The sequence below is a fragment of the Miscanthus floridulus genome, chromosome 17, assembly GCF_019320115.1.
Source record: "Miscanthus floridulus cultivar M001 chromosome 17, ASM1932011v1, whole genome shotgun sequence".
Taxonomy (NCBI): Eukaryota; Viridiplantae; Streptophyta; class Magnoliopsida; order Poales; family Poaceae; genus Miscanthus; species Miscanthus floridulus.
Window position 1 is genome coordinate 20,911,167 of NC_089596.1, and position 22,647 is coordinate 20,933,813.

The 22,647-nt window shown below is 47.7% G+C and overlaps 1 protein-coding gene across 2 annotated transcripts; it reads right to left on the reverse strand.

Moving 5' to 3' along the window:
• Positions 1–284: 284 nt before the first annotated feature.
• LOC136517302 (disease resistance protein RGA5-like) lies at positions 285–21,665 on the reverse strand. 2 transcript variants are annotated; one of them, XM_066510850.1, is made up of 6 exons: positions 21,452–21,664; positions 18,830–19,665; positions 16,204–18,148; positions 13,275–13,343; positions 2,614–2,682; positions 285–694 (listed from the first exon to the last, which is right to left on the reverse strand). In XM_066510850.1, exons 2-6 carry the CDS (start codon positions 19,630–19,632, stop codon positions 542–544), a joined length of 3,039 nt encoding a protein of 1,012 aa, XP_066366947.1. In that variant the 5' UTR covers positions 19,633–19,665; positions 21,452–21,664; the 3' UTR covers positions 285–541. The 2 variants fall into 2 exon arrangements, with proteins under 2 accessions (XP_066366947.1, XP_066366946.1); XM_066510849.1 differs by lacking the exons at positions 285–694; positions 2,614–2,682 and adding an exon at positions 10,934–11,507 and having other exon boundaries at positions 21,452–21,665.
• Positions 21,666–22,647: the final 982 nt, after the last annotated feature.

Sequence of the window (22,647 nt, forward strand, 5' to 3'; positions counted from 1 at the left end):
ATCATCATGAAACTATCTCTACTCCCATAAAACTTTTATCATCTCTCTCTTCATCAATACTGTGCCATATCAGCATATTTAATGCCCATAAAACTCTGATGAAACCCCATTGAGATTGGCCTTATAAAAACCAGTAATGAGTCATTAGGAGGCCCCTCTCGCCTATTAATTATTATGCAGCATATTCATAAAAAGACTTTACCCTAGCTACTCAACTCTCTGGTCAGTACTCCAGACAAGCATTTCAGTCTAAAGATACATCCAACAACTTGCATCCACCATTGAATTCATAGTCGAAGAAAGCAACCCTATGAAAAAAAGAAAACACATAGCTACTCAATAACAATAATAATAAGATTTTTGTAGACACCCACCGCAACCTTCCCATAGACCTCTAAAAAAATTATGGGTTGCCTATGGAGATGGCTGTGGCTGTCTAAGGTCCTATTTGGTACAACTTATAAGCTGTTTATCATCAAAATAAGATGAAACAAACAGCGTATGCTATTTTATAGCTTTTTTCGGCCAGGCTTCACAACTTTCAATTGTCTGGACGCCCGCGCTTGCACTCCATTTCGCACGCCCACGTGAGGGCCCGCGCCGTCCGAACGTCGCCCATGCAACCTGACCCCATATGGAGACCGCTCGCGCCCCCTCTACTTCCTCCGTTCGGACGCCTGCTGCAACACCCGATCTGTTTTTGAAACATCCAGATGAAACATTGCAACATACATCTTAATACAGATGAAACACTTAAAACATGCACCTAAAACACTTACAAAAACACCTAAAAACACTTGAAAACTCATTGGAAAACATGAGCAACATCTAGATAAAACACTTGCAACATATGTTGAACATATGTGTACAACCATTGTAACATATGAAACATCCCGATCTACTTTTGCATCATCCTTATGAAACACTTATAATATACCTCTGAAACATCTGAAACACTTGAAACATACGCTTACAATATTCTCTTTCAAGCTTAACATCTACTTACTGCTTGTGAAACGACCCCGATTTCCGCGAAGGGAAATCCACAACGTCAAAGTGTAACAAGACCGTTGTAGATCATATTACCCAAATTCCAGTCGAATATCACATCCATACAACGATAACATCAGAGTACAAATAGTGCCAAATTACGTAATTTATTACATCGCCGCATTGGCGGAATCAAAAGTAGCATTCATTCAGAACAGCTTGAAGATAAGATCGCCAAACTCGAGCGTAGGCACGAACCCCTTATCCGTCAAATTCCTCGGAGCTATACTCCTCAGCAGAACCTGTGTGCCAAAATTTATCAGTACGATTTGTACTGGCCACTCCCAACCCTATGAGCATTGCTTTGTGGAAATTAGATGCAAGTTGGATATAATCAAAGGAACCTATAAGGCTGGGGTTTCCTATGCAGTAGCAAATCAAGTATATAATAATAGTTGGTTAAGTTTTAACTCCATTTCCATACATATTCCACCCCATTCCCTTCCAAAGCCAGGTTTCGATCCTGGGATCGAAACACCACCTTCTCCACACCATCACCATACCACACCCATGCCATCGCTCAGTCGACAGGCCAACTCCCTCTCGGCTCTATCTCAAGGCCCGTAGCCCCTGGCTACGTCCGAACACTCATTCTCAGGGGGAGAAAAGAAGGACTCATCTCACCATCTAGTTTAAGCGAAACCCAGAAAAGGTCCATAGCCGACAAGTCGGCACATGTATCAATCGATCAACCATACACTCTGCAGAGGTTTTACATAACCACAAGATCCGCCTTCCTCGCTGACCGTCGTAAACTGGGCTGATTCCGGCCGCTTGCTAGCCTAGGATAATGCCACTCTACCATTCAGCCCTGGTACACCCCAAGTCTAGTCTGGGGTGGCTGAAACTGTGAGTCATGAGTCGGATCCACAAGGTCTCCATGAAGTCTCAGAAGGGTGTGGGGGAATCCTCCGCGCCCCGTACCTCCCTCGCATTGTCCACTATCAACCTAGCAGTAGTGGCAATATCCTCCCAAGTAGTCCGGCCGTCCCGCACCATATAGGGCGAGTGGTACGTAAGGCTTCCCGGTGAATCTGAGTACTAGTAAGTCCTTAGGGGTGACCAAGCCAGAATGTCTTCATCAGGGTTTCCATTTATCGTGCCACCACAGCACCTCCATCCCGGGCTCCTCCCATCACAGGTTCACACCCAGGACCACCTCATATACCATTTACCCACCACAGGTATCCATTCCAAGGGTGCCCAGGTAGCACCACACGGCATGACTTGCCCTAGGCTCGTCGTATACTCCAACTTGGTCGACACAACCCTTACCCTCCACACACCCAAGTCACACACGCAACACTCTCCCCGTAGTCTAGAATACACCACGCATTAATGTAGTATAAGCGTAGTAGAAGCAAATAAAATATAGCAGTAAGCGTGTGTCTAACCTAATAGCAAGGTATGCAGGGATAAGGTTGCGTCAAGGTAAAGGCCATCAAGAAAGCATACTACCATGCAAGTCCTATCATAGTATGATTATAACAGTAAAGTAATGTAATAGCAGTTCTACATTAGCCATGCGTAATAGGTGCTACGAGATTGGGTGGGATGTGGCACCTTCAGTGTAGTTGTCTCCGTACTCCTCACGGTACTCATGATCCTCGTCCGTCCGGTTCTCCTCCGAGTCTGCAAACGACCGCATTATAGTCACGTTAGCGACGTCTATAGAATAGCACAAAGAAGCAATGAAAATTCAAAAGAGCCAAATGCACTCAAACATGGGTCCATTGCATAGAGCTCGATTTTAGATGAATTTTGGTCCTGGTTTCGTATTTTTCTGAGGTCATAATAATTAGTTATGAATTTCCGAAGTTTAAATCTATTTCTGAAAATGGAAAAAGGCTGAATTAATCCTGGGCTGACACGTGTCATGCTGTGGTTGGTCCGCGTGGCTTGCTGACGTCAGCATAACGTCAGCATCACGGTTCCGAGCTGACAGGAGGGGCCCAGCTGACGTCAGCATGACGTCAGCGTGACGTCATCAACGTCGTCCACACCGACAGGTGGGGCCAAAGGTTATTGGGTCACTGACAGGTGGGTCCGGTCAAAGTCAACGTCGGTCAACGTCGAGTCAACGGTCAACGGTCAACGGTCAACAGTCAGGGTCACTGACATGTGGGGCCTGGGCTGCTGACATCAGCAGCTGATGTCAACGTGACGTCAGCATGACGTCACCCTGGCTGCGTGGGCTACTGACATGTGGGTCCCGTGTGACGTCATCATGACGTCAGCGCCTGTCGTGTGGGTCCAAAATGTCCGTGTCACTGACATGTGGGGCCAGGTCAACGATCAACGTTGACCAGTCAACGGTCAACACGACTAGGTCTCCAACGGGCTTCGGGTTGGGCCGGTCTGGGCCGGGCCAGGCCAGACATGTGGCACACTGTGATGCTGCCACGTCATGGCCGTGGGCCTTTATTGGGCTTTGTCCACAGCGCGGCTCACACCGTGTGGCTCACGGTGGACCAGCGCTCATGGTCCATGGACCTACGACGGGGCGCATAGTGGACCAAGTTCATCGTCTCTTCTCCTTGGCTCGGCTCACTTGCACCAAGTTTACGCACGGGTGGCCGGTGAGGGAGGAAGCCCTCTGTTTCTCCCGCGGCGGTGCCCCCGCCAGCGGTGAGCTCGCTGTGAGCCCCTGCAGTGGCGCTGGTGTCCGATTGGAGAGGGGAAAAGCTTCCTCGGGCCACGGCGATCATGATCCTGAGGTCAAAGTGGTGGTCGAGGTCCTCCAGTGCGTTGGCCACGGCGGCTGGCAGCTCGGCGGTGCTTGCCGGTGGTGAGGTCGCGCACGCAGGCCCACCAGTGGCTAGTGCTGGGCAGACGAGGCTTCTACGGTTTTGTGGGTGCACGGCGAAGGTGTCCAGGGCTCACGGCGAGGCTACGGGTTCCCAAGTGGCCGGTAGAGACATCCCGGCGGCCACGGCGACGGTGACGACAGCGAGGCGCGCGGGTGATTTATGGGGCTCCAGCGGGGTAGTCACGGCATGGTTGCGGTTGTGCGCGTGGTGCGTGTGTTCCTAGTGGCCGAAGGCAAGGCACTGGCCTACGTGCTCCAGGTGTGGAGCGCCATGGCCGACGGTGAGGTTCGGCGGCAGAGATAGACCGGAAGGGGGCTCACCGTGGGTGGCATGGAAGAATGGATGGCGATGCCGTGTCGATTCGAGGCCATGTAGCTCCGAAAGCCGTGCAGTGCCATGCCAAACCGCGTCGGTGATGTAGACGACGGCGTCGCTCTCGGCTCCGGTGATCTCCTCCCCTACAGCGGCTTCGGCGTTTCCCCCTCTTCTTCCTCTTCCCCCTCTTCTTTCTTGGCTCGGTGTGCTGTGGTCGGCCACCGAGGTGGCGGCGGGCGATGGAAGGCGCTAGGGCTCTCGGCCGAGGCTCTTATAGCCGAGCAGGGATCAGCAAGCCCGGTGATCAGTGGTTGGGGATTCAAGGGCGATCGGGGCACGAGCTTGCATCCAACGACCATGAGGGCTTGCGTGGGCGTGGCGCAAGGGGGGGCAAGGCCATGCCCTGGGCGTGACCCCCTGGCCCGCTCCATGCCAGACTGCTAGTGCTGTCGGCGTTCTGTTGGAGGGGAGAATCGGCGTGGGCGTGGAGAAGATGAATAGGGAAAAGGCTGACGAGTGGGGTCCATTGGTAGCGGCTGCGGGCGAAGGAAAGAGGGGCACGTGGGTGAACAACGCGCGGCTGACACGCGGGGCCAAGTGGCAGCTACCGCAAGCGAGCTGAGGGCACGCGGGCGTCGCTGGGCCACAAGCTGGGCTGTTGTGCACGAGTTGGGGCCAGCCTGCTACTACGCGCGCATGGGCCAGCGGAGAGGAGATGTGAAGGGCTGGGCCGGTAGTTGGTTGCACGGGTTGGGCCGAGCAGCTGGTTGGGAGGCCTTCTTCTTCTTTTCCTTTTTATGTTTTTCATTTCTTTTCCATTTGTTTGAATTCAAATTTGGTTTATTACTTTAAAGGGGTTGTTAGGCATTACAGGAAACAATGAAAATCCAACTCACATTTTGAGTTAACAATGTAGGCAACACTTTTGTTAGAAATTAAATATTCATAATCAACAAATGACATGCTATGCTTATGTGATGACTTGGGTTGGGTTACTTCTCATGCAACTCTTAGGTTGGGTTTCTATACATGACACTCATCATCACATGGGATTTTTAAGAAAAATTTTTGTAGTTGATATTTTTGGTGTGTGGATTTCTGGGTTGTTACAGTCCTACCCCCTTAACAGAATCTCGTCCCTGAGATTAAAGCATAGCGTACCCTTCGAAGAGATAAGGATAGTGTAGCCGGAGGTCAGACTCTTTCTCCCATGTTGCTTCTTTCTCTGTGTGATTGCTCCATTGGATCTTGCACATAGGAATAGTCCTGCTTCTGGTCTCTTTGGTATCTCTGCCCAGAATTCTGATAGGATGTTCTTTATACTCAAGTGTATCTTGAATGTCAAGTGTATCAGTCAGAAGTACTTCATCAGGCACTCTCAAACACTTGCGCAGCTGTGAGACATGGAATACTGGATGTACACTCGCCAATTCCTCAGGTAACTCAAGTTTGTAGGCGAGCTTTCCAATCTTCTTACAAATCTTGTATGGGCCAACAAATCTAGGGGCAAGCTTGCCTTTCACATGGAATCTGACAGTTCCTCGTAGCGGGGATACCTTGAGATAGATGAAGTCCCCCACATTGAACTCAAGTTCTCTTCTCATTTTGTCAGCATAGCTCTTGTATCGACTTTGAGCAATTCTCAAATTCTCCTTTACTTGAGCAACTCCTTCGGCATCTTGAATCTTAGCGGAGTCAAAGAATGATCTTTCTCCTGGTTAGAACCACATCAAGGGTGTCTTACAAGGTCTGCCATACAGAGCTTCAAATGGCGACATCTTGATACTGGCTTGCTAGCAGTTGTTGTAAGAGAACTCTACATAGGGTAAGCATTTCTCCCAATCAGAGCCATAATTCAGTACACTAGCGCGAAGCATGTCTTCTAAGATCTGATTTACTCGTTCAGTCTGTCCATCTGTCTGTGGATGATAAGCGGTACTGAAGTCAAGTTTGGTTCCAATGGACTTGTGTAGGGCTTCCCAAAATCGAGACACAAACTGAGGGCCACGATCAGATACAATACTAGAGGGAGCTCCATGCAGTCTGAGAATATGTTCAATGTATAGATCTGCTAGTTTTTCGGCATTGGTCTTGGTCTTTACTGGTACAAAGTGAGCAATCTTGGTCAAGCGATCAACAATCACCCAGATGGAATCATTGCCTTTCTGTGAACAGGGCAATCCAACTATGAAATCTAGGGATATGCTCTCCCACTTCCACTAGGGAACTCAAGAGGCTTTAGCAAACCTGCAGGCCTTTGATGTTCAGCCTTGACTCTATTACAGGTGTCACATCGTGCCACATGTCCTGCAATGTCTGTCTTCATGCGTTTCCACCAAAAGTATTTCTTCAAATCTTGATACATTTTTGAACCTCCAGGGTGGATACAGTACTTAGAATCGTGAGCTTCTGACAAAATTTCCTCTCGTAGCACTGGGTCAGATGGAACACAGATTCTGTTCTTGAACCAGATGGTTCCTTGTTCATCTTCATGGTGGTTGGTCTTATAGCCTAGTTTCATCAGACCACAGAGATATTCGATTTCTTCACAATCCTTCTGAGCTTGACGGATGCATTCTGTGAGATCATACTGTATGCGAAGCTCATTCAACAAGCCATGCGGTAGTATCGAAAGTTGAAAATCATCAATCTCTTCCTTGAGTTCAGGTGGTACAGATTCAGTGATCAAAGTGTGACAGTAACTCTTACGACTGAGAGCATCTGCGACCACATTAGCTTTTCCCGGATGATAATGAATTTCCTGGTCATAGTCCTTGATCAACTCTAGCCATCGGCGTTGCCTCATATTCAGATCTTCTTGAGTGAAAAAGTACTTCAAGCTCTTGTGATCGGTGTAGATATCACACTTGTTGCCTATCAAGTAGTGCCTCTAGATCTTCAGGGCATGCACAACTGCTGCTAACTCAAGATCATGAGTAGGGTAACGGTTCTTGTGTTCTTTCAACTGTCGAGACGCGTATGCTATCACCCTTCCATCTTGCATCAATACACAACCAAGTCCTTGACGGGATGCATCACAATAGACTACGAAATTTTTGCCGATATCAGGCAACGCTAGCATAGGAGTTGTGGTAAGCTTTTGTTTCAATTCCTGGAACCTTTGTTCGCACTCGGGCGTCCATTCAAACTCCTTGGTCTTCTTCAGAAGATTGGTCATTGGACGGGCTATCTTGGAGAAGTTTTCGATGAATCGGTGATAATATCCAGCCAATCCTAAGAAACTTCTGACTTCTATCACATTACGGGGTTGATCCCACTCTTTCATAGCTTCAATTTTGGCTGGGTCAACTGTGACACCTTCAGCTGATAGTTCATGGCCTAGGAAGGCAACTTCCTATAGCCAAAACTCACATTTGCTAAACTTTGCATAGAGCTGATGTTGGGCTAATTTCTCGAGCACAGTTCTCATATGATGTTCATGTTCTTCAGCGGTGGGTGAATAGACAAGGATGTCATCAATGAATACCACCACGAACTTATCCAGTTCATCCATGAAAACCTTATTCATCATGTTCATGAAGTATGCGGGAGCATTCGTGAGTCCAAAGGACACCACAGTGAACTCAAACTGCCCATACCTAGTCACAAAAGCTGTCTTCGGGATATCACTTTCTCGAATCTTCATCTGATGATAGCTGGATCTGAGATCAATCTTGGACAAATACTTGGCACCTCTGAGCTGATCAAGCAAATCATCAATCCTTGGCAGGGGGTACTTGTTCTTGATGGTGACTGCGTTCAAGTTCCTGTAATCAATGCACATTCTCATTGAGCCGTCCTTCTTCTTGACAAACAGTACAGGGGATCCCCAGGGTGAAGCACTGGGTCTGATATATCCCTTTGAGATGAGCTCATCAAGTTGTTTCTTGAGCTCAGCCAGTTCATCAACTGACATGCAATAGGGTCTCTTGGCAATGGGTCCCGTTCCCGGCAATAGATCAATGATGAACTCTACATCACGGTCTGGTGGCATACCCGGTAATTCTTCAGGGAATACATCGGGATAGTCTCTGACTACTGGCACATCATAAACTGTCTTCTCCTCTTTTTGTGATTCTGAACTTGCTTTAAGGGCACATAGGATAGAGGTGGACTTTCCGGACTAGGGTTCACATCTAATGACTTGGCCTGATGGGTGGGTCACTTGGATGTATCTAGGTGAACATGATATGATACCTTGGTGAATGGTTAACCAATCCATACCTAGGATGATATCTAGGCTAGTGGAAGGTAATAGGGTTAGGTCGGCTTTAAAGGTAAGACCCTTAATGGTAAGACTCACTCCTTTACAGATGTGGGTGCATTTTAGGTCTCCTAAAGGTGAGCTGGTGATGATAGGCTTTTCACGTGGGGTTACAAGTAGGTCATGCTCTCGTGCAAACTTGGATGATATGTATGAACAAGTTGCTCCAGAGTCAAATAGAACTGATGCAGTATTGCCATTAACTAAAAACATACCATACACAACGTCAGGGGTAGTCCATGCTTCCTCGGCGTCTAGATGGTTGAGACGTCCACGAGTAGCAGATCCCTTGAACTGAGACTTCTGAGTAGTTGAGTTCTGAGGGCATTCAGCAGCTTTGTGACCTAGTTGGCCACAAGCAAAGCAGGTGAAAGGCGCACCGCCTGTAGGGGTTGGCATGGGTGCCTTCTAGTTTCCAGTGCCTGGTGCGGAGCGGTTCTATGCTGGGCGTTCATTCACAGAGTGGGAACGGTTAATACGATCCAGAGTGTTGTGGTCCTGAGCATAATGGTCCCGGGTGTAACGATCCTAAGCAGGGCGAGAGTATTTGGCGGTGTAGCCTCCACTTCCCCTACTCGATCCAGGGTTGTCATCCCTGTTGTGGCGTGAGCATTCCCTAGATGGTGCATCTCTACGGAACCTCTTGCGATCACGGCCACGGAAGGACTCCTCAGGCTTACGCTTTCTCTCCCTGTACTCTTCTCCAGCTTCAGCACAGTCTTTCTCAATCTGGATGCAGTGATCCACCAGAGCACGTAGTGTGTTACTCTCGATACCGCCAAACCTCAGTTTGATGTGCGGATTAAGTCCCTTGCGGTAATAGTACAGCTTCTCTTTCTCAGAGTTCACAACATAGGAGGGGGCATAGCGCAGAAGGTTGGTGAAATGAGTAGTGTACTCAGTCACCTTGTCCTTTCCCACCTTGATGTTGCGGAACTCCTCGGCTTTGGCCTCCATGATACCCTTGGGAATGTGATACTCAGTGAATGCTTCGGCGAACTCATCCCATGAGATGTTGGCAGGGTCCTCATGGGAGTCACTAAAACTGTCCCACCAGGCGTGTGCTGCACCTATGAGCTGGTGTGCGGCTGCTCCAACACACTCTTCATCGGTGAAGGTAGTGAGGACAAGCTTCTTCTCCATCTCCTTGAGCCAGTCATCAGCTACTAGCGGGTCAGGGTCAGTGCCATCATAGGTAGGTGGCCTTAGCTTCAGAAATCCTTCCAGCTTCCTTTGGAAATCATTCTGCTGTCCTCCCTGGCGACGGTTTACTCCTTCAACAAGAGCTGCAAGGAGCTGGGTCTGCTGTGCCATCACTTCTGCCAGGTTTGGTGGTGGTGGTGGAGGAATGTTCTCCTCAGGCGGTGGAGTATTCTCCAGGTGGAAGGGTATCCCTCCACGTCCACGGCCACGACCACGGCCACGGTTGTTGCCACCACGTCCCCCATTTGGTTCAACTGGTTTAGGGGTGGGCGCACGTCCACGGTTCATTAGGCGGTTAGATCAGTGGTTCGGCATCTGCAACACGGATCATAGAGAATTTTAGTGCTTGTGCCAGAAGTGCTTATAATTCAATATGATTACATGATTTTTGACGATTTAAAGAAAAACATTTACACTATCCAACACTCACTACAAAGAAACAATAAGATCCATAAGATGCAATAAGATCCAAAACATTCATTACATGGATTTTATTACATAGCATCATCTCCAGTAGCTACACTTGAAGACGTGCGAGAATCGTACTATGCATAATGTCTCATAATACATCTCATAAGGGGTACATCATGGGGTACAACTTACAGAAGCTACTGACATGACTCATGACCAAGCAGGGTCATCTACTCTAACTCATACACTGCAGCTGGGATACGACTATTCTCGATCTCGATCTCCTCGTCAGACTTGTGAAGTTGGGACACGTACTTCAAGGCCTCGGCGAGCTCCTCAGTAGGCTTGGCTCCAGGTAGGGTAGGGCAGGCATCTAGGTTGAGGCGAGTCGGTGCTAACTCGAACTCCTCTATCCTAGGCTTCGTCTTGCTGCGAATCTCCTTGGGTAGCTGATCCCACATACCCTTCATCTCCCTGAGGCACTTCCTGTCAGACTTCTGCCAGGCCTGTTGAGTCCTCTCACACTTGTCCTGTAGGTACTCGTTCTGCCTGAGTGCCTCGATCAGGTGACCCTGGTTGTGAACGGCCTTCTTCCTGAACTCCTCTAGCTCCTGGGTCAAGGTCTTGTTCCGAGATTGGATTTTCAGCATATCAATCCCCTTGGACCTCTCTCTGTCTCCTCTGCAGTTGAACTCGGCCTTCTTTTCGTCCAACTCCCTCTGCAACTCCAAGACCTTGCTGTCGAGGTAGCAGTTCCTGTTGCCTAGGTCGGCTGCTTTGTCCTGTAAGTCAGCGACCTCAGCTCTGTGGACTTCCTCATGACGGTTGAGCTCATCCTGTAGCTTGGCAACTGCCTCGAGCAGACTAGCTCAATCCTGTGCTCCCTGCGAGTCTCACTCCTAGCACTCCCATAGAAGAGCCTGGTCCTGACGTCTCTTCTGCTCAAGCTAGGTCACGTACCTGTCCTGCTCTAGTAGGTGGATAGCCGAGACACGAAGGCATCTGTCCTCCTCTGCAATGATAACTCTGCCGGCTGCGAAACTCTGCTCACTAGGGGTAAGGCTGAGGTCGAGGGCCTGGGGAAGTAGACGGAACTCTGTCGTCTTCAGGTGCTCGTAGTGATCCCTCATCACTCTGCGAAGTGCCTTGTGTGAGACAGCTCGCAGTCCCTCCTCAACTGTGTCCTCTATAGTCAACTCGGTGAAAGCTGGGACAGTAGGTAGGTTGGTGCTAGCTGGGAACTCGACTAAGGTGACAACTGGTCCTTCGATTCCTCCTCCCTGAGTTGACTTCCCGGTATAGGTGACTTTGACAAGCTCGTCGGGGACTCCTAACATGACGAGAACTCGGCAGAGGGTCTGTGCAAAACCCCCAAGCTTACGTAGGTCAAAGGTAAGCTTGGCATGGTCCAGAGGTAGCGGTCCTAGAGGTGGCCATTCGACGTTCGTTGCCATCTGTATGTTTTAAGGAACAGGTGTTAGCAGGTCAATACATAGATAAGCCTTGCATAAAAATAAATACAGGGTCGGTATATAACCGAAAGAAGGGCTGTCCACGTCCTATTCTATCGTCCATTTCTAAGGGTTTTGTCCTATGGTCAAGTATGGCTCTGATACCAACTGAAACCACCCCAATTTCCGTGAAGGAAAATCCACAACGTCGAAGTGTAATAAGACCGTTGTAGATCATATTACCCAAATTCCGGTCGAATATCACATCCATACAACGATAACATCAGAGTACAAATAGTGCGGAATTACGTAATTTATTACATCACCGCATTGGCAGAATCAAAAGTAGCATTCATTCAGAACAGCTTGAAGATAAGATCGCCAAACTCGAGCGTAGGCACGAACCCCTTATCCGTCAAACTCCTCGGAGCTATACTCCTCAGCAGAACCTATGTGCCAAAATTTATCAGTACGATTTGTACTGGCCACTCCCAACCCTATGAGCATTGCTTTGTGGAAATTAGATGCAAGTTGGATATAATCAAAGGAACCTATAAGGCTGGGGTTTCCTATGCAGTAGCAAATCAAGTATATAATAATAGTTGGTTAAGTTTTAACTCCATTTCCATACATATTCCACCCCATTCCCTTCCAGAGCCAGGTTTCGATCCTGGGATCGAAACACCACCTTCTCCACACCATCACCATACCACACCCATGCCATCGCTCAGTCGACAGGCCAACTCCCTCTCGGCTCTATCTCAAGGCCCGTAGCCCCTGGCTACGTCCGAACACTCATTCTCAGGGGGAGAAAAGAAGGACTCATCTCACCATCTAGTTTAAGAGAAACCCAGAAAAGGTCCATAGCCGACAAGTCGGCACATGTATCAATCGATCAACCATACACTCTGCAGAGGTTTTACATAACCACAAGATCCGCCTTCCTCGCTGACCGTCGTCAACTGGGCTGATTCCGGCCGCTTGCTAGCCTAGGATAATGCCACTCTACCATTCAGCCCTGGTACACCCCAAGTCTAGTCTGGGGTGGCCGAAACTGTGAGTCATGAGCCGGGTCCACAAGGTCTCCATGAAGTCTCAGAAGGGTGTGGGGGAATCCTCCGCGCCCCGTACCTCCCTCGCACTGTCCACTATCAACCTAGCAGTAGTGGCAATATCCTCCCAAGTAGTCCGGCCGTCCCGCACCATATAGGGCGAGTGGTACGTAAGGCTTCCTGGTGAATCTGAGTACAAGTAAGTCCTTAGGGGTGACCAAGCCAGAATGTCTTCATCAGGGTTTCCATTTATCGTGCCACCACAGCACCTCCATCCCAGGCTCCTCCCATCACAGGTTCACAGCCAGGACCACCTCATATACCATTTACCCACCACAGGTATCCATTCCAAGGGTGCCCAGGTAGCACCACATGGCATGACTTGCCCCAGGCTCGTCGTATACTCCAACTTGGTCGACACAACCCTTACCCTCCACACACCCAAGTCACACATGCAACACTCTCCCCGTAGTCTAGAATACACCACGCATTAATGTAGTATAAGCGTAGTAGAAGCAAATAAAATATAGCAGTAAGCGTGTGTCTAACCTAATAGCAGGGTATGCAGGGGTAAGGTTGCGTCAAGGTAAAGGCCATCAAGAAAGCATACTACCATGCAAGTCCTATCATAGTATGATTATAACAGTAAAGTAAAGCAATAGCAGTTCTACATTAGCCATGCGTAATAGGTGCTACGAGATTGGGTGGGATGTGGTACCTTCAGTGTAGTCGTCTCCGTACTCCTCATGGTACTCACGATCCTCGTCCGTCCGGTTCTCCTCCGAGTCTGCAAACGACCGCATTATAGTCGCGTTAGCGACGTCTATAGAATAGCACAAAGAAGCAATGAAAATTCAAAAGAGCCAAATGCACTCCAACATGGGTCCATTGCATAGAGCTCGATTTTAGATGAATTTTGGTCCTGGTTTCGTATTTTTCTGAGGTCATATGAATTAGTTATGAATTTCCAAAGTTTAAATCTATTTCTGAAAATGGAAAAAGGCTGAATTAATCCTGGGCTAACACGTGTCATGCTGTGGTTGGTCTGCATGGCTTGCTGATGTCAGCATAACGTCAGCATCACGGTTTCGAGCTGACAGGTGGGGCCCAGCTGACGTCAGCATGACGTTAGCGTGACGTCATCAACGTCGTCCACACCGACAGGTGGGGCCAAAGGTTATTAGGTCACTGACAGGTGGGTCCGGTCAAAGTCAACGTCGGTCAACATCGAGTCAACGGTCAACAGTTAGGGTCACTGACATGTGGGGCCTGGGCTGCTGACATCAGCAGCTGATGTCAACGTGACGTCAGCATGACGTCACCCTGGCTGCGTGGGCTACTGACATGTGGGTCCCGTGTGACGTCAGCGCCTGTCGTGTGGGTCCAAAATGTCCGTGTCACTGACATGTGGGGCCAGGTCAACGGTCAACGTTGACCAGTCAACGGTCAACACGGCCGGGTCTCAAACGGGCTTCGGGTTGGGCCGGTCTGGGCCGGACACGTGGCACACTGTGACGCTGCCACGTCACGGCCGTGGGCCTTTATTGGGCTTTGTCCACAGCGCGGCTCACACCGTGTGGCTCACGGTGGACCAGCGCTCATGGTCCATGGACCTACGGCGGGGCGCATGGTGGACCAAGTTCACCGTCTCTTCTCCTTGGCTCGGCTCACTTGCACCGAGTTTATGCATGGGTGGCCCTCTGTTTCTACCGCGGCGGCGCCCCCACCGGCGGCGAGCTCGCTGTGAGCCCCTGCGGTGGCGTTGCTGTCCGATTGGAGAGGGGAAAAGCTTCCCCGAGCCACGGCGATCATGATCCTGAGGTCAAAGTGGTGGTCGAGGTCCTCCAGTGCGTTGGCCACGGCGGCTGGCGGCTCGGCGGTGCTTGCCGGTGGCGAGGTCGCGCACGCAGGCCCACCAGTGGCTAGTGCTGGGCAGATGAGGCTTCTACGGTTTCGTGGGTGCATGGCGAAGGTGTCCAGGGCTCACAGCAAGGCTACGGGTTCCCAGGTGGCCGGTAGAGACATCCCGGCGGCCACGACGACGGTGACGATAGCGAGGCACGCGGGTGATTTATGGGGCTCCAGCGGGGTAGTCACGGCATGGTTGCGGTTGTGCGCATGGTGCGTGTGTTCCTAGTGGCCAGAGGCAAGGCACTGGCCTACGCGCTCCAGGTGTGGAGCGCCATGGCCGACGGTGAGGTTCGGCGGCAGAGATAGATCGGAAGGGGGCTCATCGTGGGTGGTGTGGAAGAATGGATGGCGATGCCATGTCGATTCGAGGCCGTGTAGCTCCGGAAGCCGTGCAGTGCCATGCCAAACCGCGTCGGTGATGTAGACGACGGCGTCGCTCTCGGCTCCGGCGATCTCCTCCCCTACAGCGGCTTTGTCGTTTCCCCCTCTTCTTCCTCTTCCCCCTCTTCTTTCTTGGCTCGGTGTGCTGTGGTCGGCCACCGAGGTGGCGGCGGGCGATGGAAGGCGCTAGGGCTCTCGGCCGAGGCTCTTATAGCCGAGCGGGGATCAGCGAGCCCGGTGATCGGCGGTTGGAGATTCAAGGGCGATCGGGGCGCGAGCTTGCATCCAACGACCGCGAGGGGTTGCGTGGGCGCGGCGCAAGGGGGGGCAAGGCCATGCCCCGGGCGTGACCCCCTGGCCCGCTCCCTGCCAGACTGCCAGTGCTGTCGGCGTTCTGTCGGAGGGGAGAATCGGCGTGGGCGTGGAGAAGATGAACAGGGAAAAGGCTGATGAGTGGGGTCCGTTGGCAGCGGCTGCGGGCAAAGGAAAGAGGGGCGCGCGGCTGACGCGCGGGGCCAAGTGGCAGCGACCGCAAGCGAGCTGAGGGCGCGCGGGCGTCGCTGGGCCGCAAGCTGGGCTGTTGTGCGCGAGTTGGGGCTGGCCTGCTACTGCGCGCGCGTGGGCCAGCGGAGAGGAGATGTGAAGGGCTGGGCCGGTAGTTGGTTGCGCGGGTTGGGCCGAGCAGCTGGCTGGGAGGCCTTCTTCTTCTTTTCCTTTTTATGTTTTTCATTTCTTTTCCATTTGTTTAAATTCAAATTTGGTTTATTACTTTAAAGGGGTTGTTAGGCATTACATGAAACAATGAAAATCCAACTCACATTTTGAGTTAACAATGTATGCAACACTTTTGTTAGAAATTAAATATTCATAATCAACAAATGACATGATATGCTTATGTGATGACTTGGGTTGGGTTACTTCTAATGCAACTCTTAGGTTGGGTTTCTATACATGACACTCATCATCACATGGGATTTTTAAGAAAAAATTTTGTAGTTGGTATTTTTGGTGTGTGGATTTCTGGGTTGTTACAGCTTGGACGAATGGAGGCTCGTCGATGTGGTAGGACCGGTGTAGGGCTGGCCGCGCATACCAGCAGCATGCCAGAGGCGGCACCGGCGCCAGCGGTGTGCCGGCAGATTTCCACCCCGACGAACGTGTGCAGGGGATGGAGGGAAGCGAGGCGGGCTCGGAGGTAGCGTGACTAGCTAGGTGACAGGCCACCAGGAACGGCTCACCACAGTTGCTGTCCTGTGGCCGCGACGAGCAGGAAAAAGGGGATGGCGGCGGGTCGACGAGCATGTACGGGGAGAACTACGAGCCTGAGCGTGGCATTTCTGCTGTGTTGTCCTTACCAATAGCTTGGGATGGTTGGGATGGGAGCTGACCGCTTTCTTAAGGGCTTCCCGCGCGGGGTCGTCGGGATCAAAATATTTCCAGAAGTAACATCTTACGATAGCAAGACAGGGTAGATGCTGGATGCCAAAATCAAACTCTCCATTGGTGAGAGACCCTATTAGGTCACTGTTGAATGAGAGAGACAGCTCTTGTAGCTTTGGCATGGCTCCACCTTCGAACAACAACCCAAATGCACAGTATTCTGAAACGACTAGGAACCTTCTCAAGGATGGGAATCCATGTGTGCCGCTGACCTTGATCCGTTGTGTTCCTTGGGAGGAGGATGATCTGTCAGCAACTTCAATCTCTATGTAGATAATGAGGTTGGAAAGAGCGTTTAAACTCCCGAGCAATCCAAAGTCTTCCGACCCGAGTTGCTCAACACGGAGAGTCAAATCCTGGAGGTTATCAAGTGAACCGATCCATCTAGGGACCCTTGGGACCACAATCCGACGGATTTGAAGTATCTTGAGGCCGTGCGGGGTGGGGCTCCATGGCTCCATCACCAATTTCATCTGCTCTTCGTGGCATTCTATAGCCAAAGAATTTAGGCATCCCGTACCAAGTGTACACAGAGATGATACCAAATCTTCGCTAACCTCATCATCAAACAATATCTCTAGTATCCGTAGATTTCTTAACTGACGAAGCTCCTGTGCAAAGCTAGGTGACTGATAGCGGACACTGATGGACCCCACCAACTGCTGCAATGCTTGCATGTTCTTCCCAAATCCATCTGGCAGCCGCACATCGGGATCACATAATAGAGTGACCAACCGTGAAAGGCGGCCAACACTGGATGGCAGCTCATCTATACGAGTATCCCTTATATCTAGTGTTTGTAAATATTGTAGCTGTCCAGTTTCTTCAGGAAGCTCGTATATCCAGTTTCGACGTAGGCTCAAGTACCTCAGAGCAAATAATCCACCCAGATGTGCCAAATGGTGGGCTTGTAGTCCCTCACAGTCTTCTAAATCCAAAACATGCAAATGCTTGAACTTCTGCAGAGAAGGGAGGCTATCAAGACTTCCAGGGAACACCACAACCGAACGGACATGATAATATATTATTTTCTCCCGTGAGCCTACTATAGCATCACTGACCTCATTCCTGTCCTGTAGAGAGAACCGTCGAATCTTCCTATGTGGATCAACTCTTATGTTAGCAAGGCCAAACAGAGTTACAAAATTCTCTTCCACAGCCTTGGACAGAATGAACTCAAGAATTGTGTCATGGACCCGACAGCAAATCACATCAAAATAACTTGAATACACTGGCTGAATCAAGCTTCTGTTTATGAGCTCGTTGAAACACCTATCCCCAATCTCATATTGGGTGAACCCATGCTCTTCATGAACGAATCCCTCAGCAATCCATCTCAGTATCAATCGATCCTTTCTAATCTCATAATCTTCTGGGAATATACTTAGATACAGAAGACAACTTCTTAGGTGGGGAGGAAGGTCAAAATAACTCAGTGACAATATTTGTATCATTCTATTGACATCCGAGTGCCTTTCAAGTGCATGACCAAATGAACATTGAACTTTGTTCCATTCATCTACAGTGGGTGCTTTCCCTGCCAACAAGCCAGCTATTGCTATAATTGCCAAAGGCAAACCATCACATTTTTCCAAGATGTCATCACAAACTTCAGAGAGGTCTGATGGGCATCCCCCTTCTGAGCCAAATATTCTCTTCAGGAACAACTTTCTGGAGTTCTCAGGATTAAGAGGACGTAATTTATATATGTGACCCCGACGTAAAGTGCAGCAAGATTGAGCTACTTCAGTTTTACGTGTGGTTGTGATTATTCTGCTGGCACAACTATTTTTTATAAGAGCATTCTGAATGGTTTCCCATGATTCGGAATCCCATAAATCATCCACAACAATGAGGTACCTGCCAAATTAGTTAGTGAAGTCTATTAGTAAGGACTAAAATAAAAAAATTAATACAAATCAAATAATAGAAATGTGTTTTTTTGAGTTGGACCAAATCTCAAATTCATAGCGTAAGGTGAATGTTTAGTTAAAACCTAGGTTTTCTTCCATTCAGGGACAAATACTAATAAAAATAAAATTATATACTTTCCATCAATGCTTTATTATTATATTGGAGACACTGATTTTTATTACTAATCTTATCTTAATGCTAGTAACTTGAGTTTCTTTTAAGACCTTCATGTTAGGCCTCACAAAGTGTGCTACAAATAAATAAAAACTTGACCCTAGACATCCACAAGGTATTATAATAAAAAAGAAGCTTCAACTACATGGCCTCAGAAAACCTTCAAACCCTAGGTTCGATACTAACCTAACTTGGACCGACCATGACATCCTGGTTAGTCACCACTACAACTATCCCCTAGTAGTAGGGCAAAAACCAGCCACATGCACCACAGGCTGGTGCCACATGCCACATGCCACATGATAGAAAATTAGAAATAGATGGCATGCCCATACTTACTCCTAAGTCTAAAAATTAATAGTTCTGGAGCTCTAAAAATATAAAACAAATTAAAAATATGCTTAATCATATAGTGAACGAAGGGTCTATCGGAGGAGCTGTTTTCTATCATACCTTTTATCTTGAAGGAAATCGGATATCTTTCTGATAAGATGCTGCATATCTCCGGTGTACTCCTGCTCGCTAATGTCAAGGAGAATAGTTCTCAACACTTCCAACATGTGAGGAGTTCGTGATACTGTTACAAAAGCCTTACAGTCAAATTTATCCTTAAGTGACTCATACACTTGATTCGCAAGTGTTGTCTTCCCTAGTCCACCAAGTCCAACAATGGCGACCACCTTCACCTGATGCCGAGATAAAGATCCATCTTCTATCAACAAGTTGATCAACTCATTCTTTTGTTCATCAATGGCCACAAGCTCTGATGCATCCTTAAAGATAGCCTGAGCCCGAATATCAATCATCTCATGTGAATCCTTGGTGGCCGTCACACCGGTCCTATATCTGTGATTCCTGTCTCTCACCTCCCTAATCTGTGTCTTGAATTCCTGTATCGCCTTGGAGATCCGTTTATGTGCCTTCATCTTATCCAGCAACTTCGTACACTTCTTCATTAGGCTCTTCTTCTTAGCAGATTTGTCATCATCAATACAAATCATAAAGTCATCGAGACTGTCCTCGATGTCGTATGACATCTCCCGCACATCTGTCATCCATATCTTGTCTTGGTTGTCAGGATTCTCCTCCTCTGACATCTTCTCGAGGAAGGCATGCATGTAATTAAGTTCATCAGAGAGAGACTTGATCTCCTTGTGCACGTCTTTCATGTTCAACTCATCACCAAGCAAAGTTGCCAGCTTCACAGTGACAGCCTTCAGTGCCCCCGTTGCTGCGCTCACCAGAAAACCTTCCATCTTTGATTTTGATTGCTCTATCCCTCCCGGGCCCTGGTGTGTTGAACAACAGCATGGTTGTCAGAACCGCACAATACTAATATGATCGAACCGAAGCCGAACGATACAGAATCACACTACTGATTGAGTTTTGGTAGAATCGCACATGGAATAGATCCTAGCTAGAATGATCAGAGTCGCACATGGAACAGATCGTGGCTGAGACTTGTTGACCTAAATCAAATATTAGACTTACAGACTTTTATGGGTCCTCAAAGTTAGTCACAGAACTCGATAATTAACTATAATAACGTACGGATAGTTTGAAAATTAAGATTATAATGTATTTACGAGTAAATATTTTTGTGCTTTATATAGGAGAAAAAATATATCAAAGGTCTATTTTAATTTGATACAGGCTTAATAGAACATTATCGTATTATTAGTGACATTAACTTTTGTCATGAATGTCATGATCATAATAAGTTATGATTTTAAAATTTTATAAAAAAGATAAAACATAAACAGATAAGTAACATTCACGTTCTCATTTCCTATGAATACTCGTATCTTATTTTCTCCAGTTGCAATACACGAGCATATTTGTTATATTATAAAAGAGAAGTGATCCTTTGGTTTGTCTTTTTTCTTTTTACTTTCTATAAAGTGTCCCCTGCCCTTTGTGAACCGTATATATGTGACCTGAATTAACAATTCGTGCTTATATGTGTGTTAGAACAACTCGCGTTCAGCAACGATATGAAGTCCGATTCTAATAGGTGTCGGCTTTCGTTGCAACGTACATACACATTTGCTAGTTGGAAAAAGTCTACTTAACCCCCCACCTTTCATACATGGTCTACTTCACCCCCAACTATGAAACCGTCTGTTTTACCCCCTGAATTTTCCAAAACCGTCTATTTTACCCCCCGGGCGGTTTTTGACAGCGGTTTGCTACAGTAACATCGGGTTGCTACAGTGCCATTGATTTGAATTTTTTATTTTCAGCGAATCTTTGAAAAATCACAGTAAATCATAGAAAAATCATAAAATAAAAAATCTTATTTTGTTGGACTCCACATGAGTAGATCTACATAGTGAATATATAATACGGTATGCTTTAGTACAAATTTTTTACTGTAGCATTAGATTAATTGGAAAATCTAATTTTATCTGTAATTAATTGGAATAATTCATAACTGCAGCTTCTATGGTCCAATTGTGGTGAAATTTTTATGGTACGCTAATTATTGTATGCTTGAACTATAGTAAAAATTTCGTACTCATTGGACTATGTATAACTTAGTTATAGATAAATTATAATTAATTACAGACAAAATTGAATTTTCCAATTAATCTAAAGCTACAAAAAAAATTTGTACTAAAGCATACCGTATTATATATTCACTGTGTAGATTTACTTATGTGGAGTCCAATAAAATTAGATTTTTTATTTTATGATTTTTCTGTGATTTACTATGATTTTTAAAAAATTCACCGAAAATAAAAAAAAATCAAAACCACCGGCACTTTAGCAAACCCACGTCTGCTGTAGCAGATCCTAGCTACCAAATAAAGTTGGTTATATAAGTTAGGGGGTGAAGTAGACCAAGTATGAAAGGTGGGGGGTTAAGTAGACTTTTTCCTTTGCTAGTACATATAAAGTTGGTTATATAATGTCTCCTATGATTAGAGCCTGCGTAAAAGCATGGCTTAACACTTAACAGACTTGTTATGCACATGGTATATACTACATCGGATCGGTTTTTGATAGAATCATATCGAACTTGGATCGCAAAACAGATCCTAGCTACCAAATAAACGTCGATCAGAATCGCACCTGGATCGTGAGCTCGTAGGATCCTGAAAGAAACCTCGGCCACCGAAGGCGTTGACGACGTCCGCCTAGCAGTCAATGAAGGAACAAGCGCTGCCGACCTCTCAGCGGACAGGGCAGCAGGGGATGATGATATGGGCGAACGAGGGAGCACACGCGCGTGTAGTGTAGGTAGGGGTTTGGAGGCTATAATATACCCAGCACCATCCCTCCGCCACACGCGCGTGCGCACACACAAAAAAAAAAAACATCAAGCCTCCCTGCTGTCTGCGAAGGTTCTAGCTTGCTTCATTCAGCAGGTATATGCTTTTGTTTTTATTTCTTCCAGATTTGTGCACCTTGCTTAATTTACCCATAAATATATCATTTGCTTTTGCCAGACAGATAAGTAAGGTACTGTAGCAAAAGGGTCTATAGGGTAGTGGTTACAACAGTCTTAGTAGCACCTCATGTTCTAGGTTCGACTCTCCGTGAAAGCGAATATTTCAAAATTTAACAACGTTGTGCTTTTAATGGTAGGCGACGTTCTTGTCCACAACGAGACGCCTGTGGTGACTTCTGTCAATCTCGAAGATTTGTCGGCCCGATCTTTGAAGATACTCATAGCGGTAGGGTTTACGTGCATGCGTTCGTAGAGATGAGTGTGCGTGTATTGTGAGTGTCCGCGTTCTTAGTGGTGTGTAAAAATAATCTAAAATCCTGCCATTTGCTAAGCTTAAGGGTTTGAAATTTCATCATCCACCGAAAAACAAAAGCATCTGAAATTTCATCGAGTAGGAGTACGTAGGTAGATAGATGCTACCTAGATAACGCCAGACGGAGAAGAGTATCAGCCTGTTCGCTGGTTGATTTCTGGGCTGGTTTGAGCTGGCTGGTGCTGGTTTATTGTGAGAGAAAAACACTGTTGGCTGGCTGGTTTGGGCTGGCTAAAACCAACAAGCGAACAGGCTGTATATGTGAAAGCGCCCATATGACGCGTGCCTAAGCCAAAACTATTCTTTAGAGAGACTTGGTCAGTCCATAGCATCTCGGTCTTTGATAGATGACAACGCACCATCCCACAATAGTTAAGAGCAACCACAACGTGTCCATCAACTAATCCTTTGGGACTAAAATATTCTCAATGGGCAAGCTGAAATACGATGAGAACAGTCCATTTTACAATCTATGTTCCAGTTACCCATAAGCATATAGATACC